Genomic DNA, 13,391 nt, shown 5'->3' with positions numbered 1-13,391 from the left:
CATGCTTCTTAACAATATATATCTCATGTTTCTTAATGTCAGTGGGGTAGGTATGTATGTTGATATGTTTTGGTTTCATAAAGTATAGAGCAAATATGTTGATGATTCAGATGAGTGCCAAAGCATACTGTTGGGAGAATAAGTAGTCAGTTGCCCATTCTGGTCTGTCCATCAAAGACTGCCTTGGAGAACAGAAGTGTATGATTACTTATGAGGGCAGTAGTAACCTTTACATTTAAGCAGACGTATTCCAGTCAGAGAATGGAATAACTTCTTAAAAATACTGGCAGTTCTTTTCGTGCACATATTGGTGCAGGTCTGCTCTAGTGGCTGTAAAATGTCTGTCCTGGTTTGATGGCTACTAGACAGGAGCTGTGACAAATAGCAGTATTTCCTTACATGCTGAGCAGTTCTTTCCTTAACTGGCTTCAGAATTATATTTTATTACATTAGTCTGGTTTTTTGAGCTACTCTTGTCTGATGCAGCTTCTGAAATTATTTTTTTCTCCCTTGAAGCTTTCTCAATAGTTTAAAAAGAAACACATTAGAAAGCTCCTTTATACCAAGAAGACTCCAGGTTTTTTTCTTTATCGGGCATGTAATAAAATGGGATAATGGTTTCCTTTTCTATAGCTTTGCAAGTGATTTGGGAAAGGCATCTGAGGAACTTTTACTCTATAGGAAACTGAGAGCTCTTAATGTAATCAAAGGAATTTTGGCGATGTAGGATTTGTTTTGTGCTGAGGCTGGTCCAAGACAGTTTTTAAAAATTTTTTTCAAGAACAAAGTGAGCTTTCAGTTAAATGCTTGCTAAAATTAAGTTGGAGAGGTCCAAGTAAAACTTCTACTAATTGCAGATTTACCCTTCCTAGAGGAAAACAGTGTGGTTTTTTTTTAATTCCTTGTAATAGATTTTATTATTCAGTAGAGTAACTTAGAGTGTCTTTCATCTGAATTTAGATGTAACTATTGAATTTGGTGCTTACATCAGTCTTCTATGCCCATTCTTGAGTGACCTTATTTTTCACACAAGCTAGACACCTGAAAAACAAATTGCTGTTTATATATACATTTGGAAACCTAACCTTAGCTGCGCCTTACTGTAGCTATTTCCCCCAAGCTAATCTTGACCTCAGTTCTGGTCTGCCCCATTGGGCACTGCTGCTAACACTTCTTTCCATCTCCCTCAGTCTTTCTTCCTGATACCGTCACTAGTAGAATCGTGACTTTGAAGTTACACTAAATTATGTGAGTGATTGAAATAACTGAGGCAATCAGTCTCTCCTCCGTCATGGACCAGGCGTCTAACAGATTGTATCACCTTCCTCATCCCCTTCCCAGTTTCTTCTTGAACTCAGGTTTGAACATATCAAAGCTGTGCTTGCTGTTGTAAGGAGTTCCATTAGGACTAATATTCTTTGTTAGGTTACTTTTTTGTTAGTTTGATTGTATAGGTGAGTTCTTCTGGGGCTGGAGTAGCACTATGCATAATAAGGATGCCAGCAAATATGTGCTTGGAAGGCAGGACTATAGCAGCACCAGCGTGGATGAGCTGAAATTGTTGTAGGTACCTTGTCTGAGTGATACACGGTAACACTAAGGAAACCAGGAGTAATCACGACAGAGTATCCAGGTATTTCCCTTCCTTCAAGACACTACCAACTACTTTGTATGTCTAATCTCTCAAAAAATCTCCAATATTACCTGTCACATCCTCCTAGGTAATCTGTTCCACTCTTCAACTGTCTTTTTGTGGCTATATGGAATGGCTCTCAAATGGAGACAAAAATGTGATTTTAAAAGACTTGAATTTCTTAGATAGTCTGACTGCTGAGCAGCTTAATTTAGCTAGCATTCAGTAAAAGTTGTATGTACAAAAATTATATTCGCAGGACCCAGGGTAAGAAAGCATAGAGAACTTGAAGGTCACTATAATCCACTCCAGCACTGAGATCAGTGTTTCCATGACATATCCTTCTGCAAACTTTGTTGTGATTAATTACATGCTAATGTGCAAATGGACTGAATAATTCCCAGTAGTGTTTCATTTACGAGTTGCCTGTGTAGAACTGATAAACAAATTATGCCATCTGTTTTAGTGCATGTGAATTATTTTAACCGTAGCTTTTGTGTGTTGTCCACTGAAAATCTCTTTTGGAATGTTCCTTTAAGCAAATAATTTCTATTATCTTTTTTTTTAATTGTGTTGTTCTGTTGTAAACTTATGATCGCATAGCAATTTTGAGTTGGTGAAGAAAAGTATGATGTGGTTGACCTTCTGTTGAGGTGAAAAAATGTGGATGGGTAAAGAGATAAATGTCTCAAAATAGAGCATTACAACTGTTGTGAAGGTCTTATTGTTACATACATATTTCTTATCAAAGTAACTTGTCCCGTGCTTTTCTACTTTTTATCTTGCGTGTTCACTCTATTCTTTTTATACTTAGCTTTCTCCGAGGTCCTTCTGACCTATTTTTCTTTTTCCTCTGACTCTTTCTGGAGTTTCAGATTACTAAAATTCCTCTTTTATATATACTCCCCACCCAGGCAAGGTGGGACTGTTTTTGTCTCTGTTTGTGTCATTCATTTAGAAATTAGTAACACTTTCACTGACCTTGTTTTTGCCATATACGAGGTGTCATTTCCCATGGAGCTTACTTACTGATTATATGAGTGATGCAGCTTGCCTTGCTTTCCTTCGAGAAAATCATGACCACAGTGTTACATGGTCCCTGTCATTCTATTTTTCATGTACCATTGAAGGCAAATGTGGACGAATTTTCCCACTGCTTGTTCTTTTTGCTCTCCTTATCAACCATTTGTCTTGACATGCTGGAGTATTTTATTGGACACCATGCATTATGTGGTGGTGTTATCTCAAAGTGCAGTATCTGGTATGTGTTAGTAACATTAGCCCATTGCCATATCAAAGTTGCCAAGGTAAAAGAGCAGAACTTTGACTCTGGGCTCTGCAATGACTTCTACCTGTGCCCTTCACTGTAATACTACCCTAATTTTTAGTTATGTACAAGATGCTATTGTACTGATTAAAGACAAATGAGATTTTTTTTTTCTTCTGCTGTGTTTGAAGAATAGCTTTACTGATGTGACTTAAAATAGATATGGGATGAACGGGAAGGTTGATTCCAAAGAGGTATCGGGTAGCATCTGATACATAATATTTTCTCATATGTTTAGTCAAACCATTTAGACGATGAAATAGATCACCTCAACAAGACTACTCACAGAAATCATGCTGATAGTAACTACTATTATAGAAAACTTTCAAAATTACTTTGTTTGTTGTCTAGAGCTATACAGTGTACAGTCCTCCAAATCATCATTCTATTGCTTATAAGTGATTGGAGATTATAAGGTTATAAGAGTGCATGTAATTACACAACACTCCAGAGCATGTATGTCTACTGCTCTTCATAAATGTTTTATTGTAGAGTTGCTTGTGCCATGGTAATGGAATATCTGGGGTAAATGGAAATTAGACTGCACTTATTTCCTCCTGTGTAATACTGCTAGTTTCTAAGTATATTAAATGACCTGTTAGTAATCAAATTGTTTGACATGATTCTTGAAAAGCCACACTTGTAGATGAATACTTGCTTAGGCCAAAGAATTGTAGAAAAAGGAAATCTAAAGCTATTCGGTTAGGTGAAATTTGTGATGGCATAGCGATGACAGAATTTTCTTTTAATAGGTTCTGGAAAACATCAGCATCACCAATGGCTTGATCTTCGCTCTCAGCTCCAGATGACTTGTACTGTTGTTCATAAGAGTAAGTATAATTCCATTGAGAAAGTTGTGGTAAAATCTAGAATGATTTTAAAGCACGTCATCGTAGCTTTTTTTTTTATTTACTTCGGCAGACACATTCAGAGTGTCTGACCAAAGTTATCTCTAACTTAGTGGTTTATTCTTGATCCAACATTGCTTTACAGCTGTGGTAAGATGCAATGTAAAATATCTTCTTACTGCTCTGAGAAGGTACAGCACATCAATGCAGCCAAAGGCCTTGGACCTCTGAGACACGCCACTGAATATCTGGCTCACAAGCTTCATAATTTTGCCCATCGTTGGACCTTTCAGGAACATCTCATGCAGTATGCAGAGGAGCAAGATTTCACTGCAGACTTGCATACTGGTGTGGGGAAAAGAGTGTTGCGTAGAATCGGTCATGTGCTGGACATACTCCTGGCACAGCGCTATCCTTTTAGTCTGCCTGAAAAATATTTCTAGGAATATCCTAGATATGTCACCGATCTTGGTGACTTGCTGTCCTCTGAGAAGTTTGAATTTAGCAAAAAATGGATAATAAATTGTCTGATTTTTCTGAACACTTACTTTTCCAAAGCAAATACCTTCTTTATAACTTAAGCTTCTGTTATTAGATGTTGTCTGTTACTGAAAATGGAGATGTTACTGCTGGAAAACCAAATGAAGAGAAAACGTATAAAAAGGTAAATAAAAACTTACAACAAGCTTTTTTTTGTATATTTTTCCCTTCATGTTGCTAATTCAGATCTGCTGTAAGTGAAATATATTTCAGAACTAAGTAAAAACAAGAACAAATAACATATGTTCCATGGATTTTTTTTGTAAGTACTTTATTCGTTCTGTGAAATCAATCATAAGATATTTCTGCCCACTGCAGAACTGACTATTTAAAGCGTGTTCAGTACAGCTTTAAAGTATATACTCTTGCTAGATTTATAGAAATTCTTTGCTCTTAGCAACAGATATACCTCTGGGCATAAATACTGTTTTGAGAAATTTAGTACAGCAAGTTCCCAAATGCTTTGAATGTTTATACAATGTGTCTGGACTATAAACCTTATCACCTCTTCAGTGCTTTGTCAAACAGACCACTGTTTGTTTGTTTAAAAAAAAAAGAAATGTTGTTTAAGAGAAGATATATTTAGTGTAGGAGCATGCATCAATAGTAGCAGAACAGATCCATTTAGATATTGTAACAGTAGCTGATACTGATTTGGGGTTTGTTTTCCTGGCACTGATTGTCTTGACCAGCATTATTTCAGTCCACCTAGCAATATTGGTAACTAAGTGGAGCTATAAATACACCTTTTCATATATATATATATATATATATATATATTTCCATAACCAAGTTGTTAGCTGCCAAATTCGATTTTTTTCTTGGCAGATCACCTCAAAGAAATGATGACTGGTTTTTTTCTTAATTTCTGTAATCTAGCACAGAAATTCAAATACTTCTACAGTACATATAATGTTAAAAGTTTTTCATTTCTGGGTGTCACTTACAGCACCTAGAAGATTACTAAGCTGCTGTTTCTTTTCCCACCCTTTTTGCTGGCAGTTACATTTTCAGTATCTGGGTGTCTTTAACATTCCAGATAATTTTCTCAGAGATAAAAAGAAATAATGTTTGAGAAATTTGAGTTTTTTCCCCCTTTTTAGGTACAGGTTATATTCAATCTCCCAACTTATGACTTTAAAATATTAAACTCTAAATTTTTCTTGACACTTACTATGAGAAAGGAAGAAAAATTCAGTGCCTGAGATGAACACTTCCACAGTTTTATTTTGCTAGACTAGACTAGTAGGTAGCCATATGTAGTTTCCATTCCCCCCAGTCATCCTACATACTCTTCTCTCTTCCTTTTTGACTATAAATTCACAAAATTCCAGCGAAAGTTGTGTAAAGGCTTCTCACCATGGCACAAATTATTCTGTGTATTTACTGGAATACTGAAATACCTCTTTGACAAAACATAGAATTCACAGCCACATCACATTGAAAGGTCACAGTGACTATTATCTCCAAGTTCTGTGCTCTCCCCTGAACCACCAGTTGTCTGTGTCTTATGTCAGTTTATTTCCTTTTCGTATAAATACACCCTCAGTTGTTCTGTGTTCAAGCTCCTGTGTTGCATATGCCCCATAGTTAAATATTATCACCAAATATTATACTTATCATACTCCTCCTTTTTGTGATAATGTTAATAAAAAATTAGGAAGTGTTGACCCCACAATTTATCCATGCAGGGCTAACAGGTAGCATGTCTTTGCCTGATGTCTCACTTTTAACAATGTCTCTCTTCTCTTAAGCCAAATTCCTTACAAACCTTGCACTTCCTGTTAGACTTTGAAGACTCTACTTGAGCAGGGAGATTGGACCAAATGACCCCACCAGTGGTGCCTTCCAACCTGAACCATTCTGTGACTCCTTGATCCTCACCTTCTTCAGATATTCCATATAACATTTCCTATTTCTTATGTTCAGAGGAATGAACAGTAGATGTCAGGAAGTGGGTTACAGGTTAAGCCTGGTATGACCTATGTTTATCAGAGGCATTTCATGTCATTTCCGAGTTAGTTCCATATTTTTAGGTAACTTACACAAAGAGATTTTGCTTGGTTAAATGCTTGTTTACAGTTAACACCTGCCTGTCTTTTATTGCCCACATAGCTTTTCTTTGTCTTTTTACACAGGTTTGCATTTACAGTTCTCCAGTTATGTGTTGTTATGCTTCTTTGGTTTGGCTGAAAAATACTTGCAGTTCTGTCCTGTGACTTCCAGTGCCACTTCCTCCAGAAATCTGGTCTGGGGGAGAGGTTTTTCCCTCAGCTGGTGCTTTTTCAGCTACTTGGGCAGTTTCTGTTCCAATTTACCACTGCTCTTAATTGCAAGGGCACTTAGTCAAGATACTCATTGAGTTTTGAAGACAGATAGTGCTTGCTAATCTATTTGCCTTGCTCAGAAACTTCACTTGAACATTTTTTTTTACATAATAAGTTATTATTATTACATAATAATAAAGTATTTAAATATTTCTATTTAAATACAAGTATTATGTAAAAATTACATAATAAACTTTTACCAAAATTTATATTTTTACATAATAAATACATTATTTTTTTTACATAATAATTTACATAAAAATAGAAGGTTATACTGTTCAGCTGAGAAAAACAGAGGACTGTAGCTTGGTTTGTGTCCTGTAGTTCTTTAGCATATGTGGCCTTGGGAGCGTTCCCAAAGATACTACTTGTCTGTGCATCCTGGGGGAAAAAAGGAATCTTGTTTATAACAGAAAAGTTTATTTCTGACCTCCAGTAGTAGTCAGCTGACTTGCCAGCTGCATGAATGTAAATACCTTGAAGTTCCAAGAAGTTTCTTACATTATTACAACCTTGTGCAAGGCCTTGCATGAGTATTGCTACCCCATCCTTGTGGATTCTGCAAGGTATGATGGGACCAAAAAAATAGCATGGTTTCTATTATGAGTCATGCTTCTTCATTCTGCTCTTTTTTAGCTTTCAGTTTTTCTGCTACTGCATTCTGATATAAATGCTCTTCTCTGTTTTAATTGTCTGTTATTATCTAGTCCAAGTCCTTGGGAGAAGAGGGAACACAACCTTCTGTTCGTTGTGTTTATTTTTCTGCTGAAAACCACTGTTTTCCTATCTTTAAAAATGGTGTTATTTAAGGTGGGGCTGCTGGGCTGTTCAGCTGCAGACGTTTGCTACAAACGTTATAATCTGAAGCTACTCTTGGGTTTTCTCTCTATCAGTACAGGTTTTCTATCAGTACATTTCAAGAAGTTGCTCTAGTCTACAGTGTGACAAAATATTTCAGTAACTCAGATTAAAGAATTTAGTTAATGGAACAGACACTTTACAGATGTATATGTTCAATGCAGCTTTTAAGGTAGAGGATTAAAATAGCTTTGAGATAAAAGAAATAAAAATTATGCAAACTGAGGCCAGTTCTTTCAGGGTGGTTTTTTTGGTCTGTTAGCTTGGGTTAGTCTTGTGTTTCTTTTGGTTTTGTTTTGGGGTTTGTGTTTGGGGTTTTTTGTTTGTTTGGGTTTCTGTTTTTTTGTTGTGGGTTTTGGTTTTTGGTGGGGGGTTTTTTTGTTGTGGTTTTGGGTTTTTTTTCAGGGAGAAACAGAGTTAGAGAGAGACTATTTGTTACATTTCATGCTTAAGGATCCTAAGCAAAGTAGCAAGGGAACCCTGCAACAAAATCCAGTCACCAGACTGTAGTTATTCTTGGATATTCATCACGGTCTTGTCACTGGTATTTGGAGTATGCAAAAACCACGTTTTTCATTTCCTTCCTATTGTTTTGCAGACTTTGTTGTAAGAAGCTGCTGAGACATGTGCACCTTTTGCATTGTGATGTCATCAATCGCACAGTAGTCCCTGAATCTTCTCTGTGACAAAACATATTTCAGTAGCATCCTTATGCCTAATACTAGGAGGGTAGCAAGAATCAGGCAGACATGTCTGTCAAAGCACATTAAGTGTGTAGAAAAAAATCAGACCAGAAAACAAAGCATATGTGTATGTACACTTGTGAAAAAACTGCTACTGGATCGCCACGATCTCTACCTTTAGTCTGAAGGCTGCCACACACACATAAAATTAGATTATTTTTTTTTCTTGTTATTACATATGTTCTGGCTCTTCTGTTTAGCATATTACAAGCACTACATCACCTGTTCAAAACTGGGTATCATAAGTGAGAGTCACTTTGCCAGGAACAAGGGGAATTTTCCTGGTTAAAGAAAGCCAGCTACCTATTGTTAGAGCTTGCAAACACATGCAAGCAGCATTGCTTCATCACTTTTGGCATTGAGTTATGCCCTGCATCTAATGTCTCCACATAGGGTACTTTTTCTTGCAGATGCTGAAACTTCACTACTGGAGATTTTACTACATTGACACCTGTGTTCTCAGTGGCAGACTTTGTGCATCTGCAAGGATACTGAAATAACTCTCTTTAGTGGCTTTGCCTGGAGCAATGGCTACTATCAAACGTAGAGGTCTCAAATTCTTTTCCTCAGAGATAGAACAACCACAGTAGCTGGATTCATGGTTAAGTCTGAAACTTCAGCATAAATGTTTTGAAATGGAGGGAAAATTAATTGAAAGCCATGGAGTCATTTGAATCCAATTTTGGAAAATGGAGATCAGATTCAACTTGGGTCAGTAAATCATTCTGATGGCCGTTGAGCTGGAAGAACCACACAAACACACACAATGGGCAGAAGTCCATCTTCATGACACAGACAAACATGATCTTTAGCTTTGTGAAACACACACACACAATGAGTGGAAGTCCATCTTCATGAAGTGTGACCTGCAGAAGGTGGGCAAATATTTGATAGAGAAAAGAGCAATGTGAACTGAAGGAAGATTGAAGGGGTACTGTGGCTGTAGTGACCCATGGTTACAAGTTCTGGAGAAACAGTAAGATCAGTTTATGTAGTGGAATTTTCTGGAAACTCTGTTTTTATAATGTCCCTGTTTGTGATTTATTATGTGGCAGCTGCAGAGATCATGCTGAGATGGGGTAGCGGCCTCCAGAAGCTTTAGCAGAAACAGTTACAAGAAGTGTTGTTTCAATGGGGCTGTAAGCACAGCAGGCACTCAAAGACAAGACAACTCTACTGCAGAAGCAGTGGACTAGGCAATAACCACACGTACATCTTGAATATAATTGCAACTTCCTAATGTTCTAAGACATCTCTTTTTAAATGTTGCTTGAAGAAGTCATACTGTTTTTAACATGCATTCTCCTCAGATGGTTTGGCTTAAGAGTTTACAAAATTTATGACAGGTTAGTATCTTTTCAGAAGTCCGGAAAAGATAAACTTTGTTTGCATGGAAATGATAGTGTAGGTGGATTCCTGGTACTCATGGTAACTAGTATAACTGAAGAACAAATGCTTACTTTAGTAGAAAATTGACATCTGGAATAACCCATGTGGCTTGAATAATTTTAATCAAGTTTTAATCAAGTGAGACCCTGTGGATTTCTTTTTATCTATCTATCTACCTATCTATCTACCTATCTATCTACCTATCTATCTATCATCTATCTATCATCTATCTATCATCTATCTATCATCTATCATCTGTCTATCTTTCTTTCTTTCTGTCTTTCTGTCTTTCTGTCTTTCTGTCTTTCTGTCTTTCTGTCTTTCTTTCTGTCTTTCTTTCTTTCTTTCTTTCTTTCTTTCTGTCTTTCTTTCTTTCTGTCTTTTTAAATTTTATTTATTTCACTGAGAATGCTACCTGAAGGCAGGCAGCTATTCTATACCAGTCCAATTCACTGTCTCACCAAGGAGCAGACTGGGATGGTGAGGAAGATGAGAGCAGGCTTCTCCACATACAGTAGTAGAGAGAAATGAACTAATGGCAACTACTTTGTGGGAAGCATAGTTGCAAAGCAGTGTTTATTAGTGGTGGCTTCTGTTCAGATGTTTGTTTCTCCCCGTCTCTCATACCATACTATGGTAGATAGGTGTTTCTGCCATTTCATCAGCCAGATTTTAAAATCTGTTTGAATGACAGTAGTAAAGAGGGTGAAAGAAAGGAGTCATCATCTTGCCTTCTGCAGTGATAGTGAGGTAGAGTTGCTGAGGGAGAGTTAATTTCTTTTCTTTGCTTTATAGCACCTGCTATAAAACTGATGTCCTCTGGAAAAATCTTTGCCCCAGAAAGTTCACAGGTTTAGCTGCAATAAAATGAATTATGAAAAGGGAAAACACATAAACAAGGACCAAGTTTACATTCACGCAGTCCTAAAGGGAATCCTTAGGATGTCTACTTTTGAAGAAGCCAAGAATGTTACTTACATTTCATGAGTATCTTGTGGGAAATGCATAAAGACTTAGCAAAGAACAATTGAGAGTTGAAAGAAGAATAGAAAGATAACTTTGTGAATGAGAGTAGAGGGGAACTTCTATTAAATTAAATGAAGCCTTAGTCCTGCTCAACTTCTCTCTGCTCATGGTTTGTTAAATGATTTGTTTTATTTCATTAATAGTCCCATACAAATATGGAGAAAGTAAAAGGAAACCTGTCTAAAAGAATAAATGTGTTTTCCATATCTGAAGTCTTTGTGTACTATGTACTTGGTGATTGCATTGACACATTATTGGTTAGTTAGGTTTGCCAGCCATTTACAACTTTCACACTCCAATGGAAATAATTATTGAGCAATGTATAATATATATACTATATAATATACTATATAATATACTATACATTCTGAAACTATAGTATCTATATTTTTGCCATCCCTGGATTTTTTCTCATTTACTCTAAGGGACAGACTTTTTCAATCCTTTCAGTAGCCTTGTCCCTAACTGGCACAGTTGTTAAATAGCTTCAGATAGTGGATTTTTTTTGTTAGCAGAATGTAAACTGCCTTTACATACCGTATGTGTGTCTGATTAACACATTTCTTTTATGAAAATAAAAAATTTAAGTTTTACAGGACTACGCTGAAAGCAATTATTTGTAGGAAAAGCAGTGTTGAAATCCTACTTAGTACATTTGTGGGATCATGTGCAAACTTAATACATGGTTTGAAAGGATTTATATTCTCATTTAGTTTGCTATTCCAAGAAAGGATTTCAGCTTAGAGTGATGTAGAGCAAGATGGAAGACCCATCTGCAGATAACAGTAATTCAGGAGAACAGTGCATCTAGTGCTAGAATATATGTCAATGATGCAAATATTCCATATACCTAACTGTCTGTGTTCTATATTATATCCTATATACTATTATACTATATATATTCTATATTATATACTGTTTCATCCTGTAACCTGTTGTTATGCTTTATGTGTCTGCATATAATGTTTCATTCCTACAGGCTTTTTTAGCAAAGCTGTATGACAAATATAGAGAAAATATATAGTTACTTTTGACAAAAATAGACAAAGGTGTGTTTCATCATAACGAGGACAGTTTAAACTTTTTTATGCAAGGATAAAACTGTACGGAGGCTTTTTTGTTTCAATCCTCCATAAACTGTGGGACTTCTGGAGCACTTTGTCCCCAGTACATCTCTTCTTGAAATGCAACTCTTTTACCTTTGCTGATCTTTTCCCATTTAAGATGGAAGAGAAATGTCCTTACCTACTTTGAAATATTAGCATTCTGGGACAGTAGTACAGGGAATGGGCAATTTCTCAGCTTGCATGGCTGCAAGAATTGCAGTTTACAGTATATTTAATATATAACAGTGATTGACAAACAATTGGTTTGCAATTGGCTTCAGCATGCTGTAACTACCATCAATTTGTTTTAAAGCAGTTGTTAAAGTATCCTGAATGATTTCATAACATTGCTTTTCTGTTAAACCGACTGCTGTGATTGCTGTAGAAATGGTGGGTGATTACTAATGGCCCTCTTGAATAGGAGTGGAAATTAACAAGACAGTAACCTTGGAGGTAGAGTCTGTGTTATACTAGTAGAAAGCCTTACATTCTGCTTTTCAGAGACTGTAGGTCTGTAGGTTTTCTTTTAAATTTGAAAAAAAAATCCTACAGATATTTTTTATGAGTTCAAAAGATGGTCTAGAGTTTTCCTTTTGAAATCACATTGCCAGCTTACCTGTCCTGGGGTTTTTTTGAAGTTCAGTGGGTTTTGTTAGGGTTTATTTGGAATGGCATGTCTTCTGTTTTACTTTACTATATGCTGTTCTTTCAGACGTAGTCGCTTGCTATGGCAGTGAACAAGATGGGCATCCAGCTATGAAACAGAAACTATGTGTATTGGTTTGATCAAAGTTACATAATTACGGCTTTTGTTGTTTATTAATCATTCATGAATAGAAGCCTTTCAAGGAAAGAAAAATGTGACTCTTATGACACAAAGCCAAATGGTTTTAGTAGTCAAAGTAACACTTTCAGAATGGGATTTTGTTTGTTCCCACCACGTTGCCTTTTCTAAGCTGTTATGCAAGTAAAAGTTCTGCTTGGTGTGCAGTCCTAATTATTTAGGATATACACATGTCTGTCTTTTCTTTTCTAAAAATAAGCAGTCACTGTAATATTTGCTGTTCCAGAAACTGTAACAAGAGTAGCTTTGTGTACTTGAACCATTTCTTATGTAATTCCCATTCCTGAAATGACTTTGTTCAAGTGCTGAAGTGGTTCTGATCATGAAACTTCTAGTGTTCTTTGCTTCCACTGTTAATGTCTTGCTTGTTTGGTGGGTGGGGGCTAAAATCTAAAAACAGACACCAAATATGTTGTCTTCAGACTGGTGAAAATACATGATGTAAGGGAAGATACTCCCTTCCTGATAGCCGCCTTTCCCTCCCCAATGATTTTCTTTATTCACTCCTTCGGTCTTTTCTTAATAATTCCTTTCTTGACTAGTTTCTGATTTTGACTCAGTTCTGTCATTTTTTTTAATTTGTCCATCAGGATTCTCTATTCAGCATGAGAAAGTTTCAGAGATGGTCTCAGTTTACATGTATATAGTATCACAATTTGGTGCTGACCTTTTGAACCTTTCTCTGTCCTTCAAACCCTGGCTGTTGAATTTAGTCATTCCACTTTATGCAGGTAGATTTTTATTGAGGGA

At 36.3% G+C, this 13,391-nt stretch overlaps 1 protein-coding gene across 6 annotated transcripts in view; it reads left to right on the top strand.

Annotated features, from left to right (window-relative positions):
* Positions 1-13,391, top strand: part of PIP5K1B (phosphatidylinositol-4-phosphate 5-kinase type 1 beta) — a 105,177-nt gene that overhangs the window by 25,726 nt on the left and 66,060 nt on the right. For all 6 annotated transcript variants that reach the window (XM_027634842.1, XM_027634844.1, XM_027634838.1 and 3 more), the window contains 2 exons: positions 3,713-3,790; positions 4,404-4,472. In XM_027634842.1, coding sequence (XP_027490643.1) covers positions 4,404-4,472 — 69 coding nt within the window. In that variant the 5' untranslated portion in view covers positions 3,713-3,790. The remainder of the gene's footprint in view (positions 1-3,712; positions 3,791-4,403; positions 4,473-13,391) is intronic.

This window comes from Corapipo altera, unplaced genomic scaffold (genome assembly GCF_003945725.1).
Source record: "Corapipo altera isolate COAL_440 unplaced genomic scaffold, ASM394572v1 61411, whole genome shotgun sequence".
Taxonomy (NCBI): Eukaryota; Metazoa; Chordata; class Aves; order Passeriformes; family Pipridae; genus Corapipo; species Corapipo altera.
This window is presented reverse-complemented; position numbering and strand designations above follow the sequence as displayed.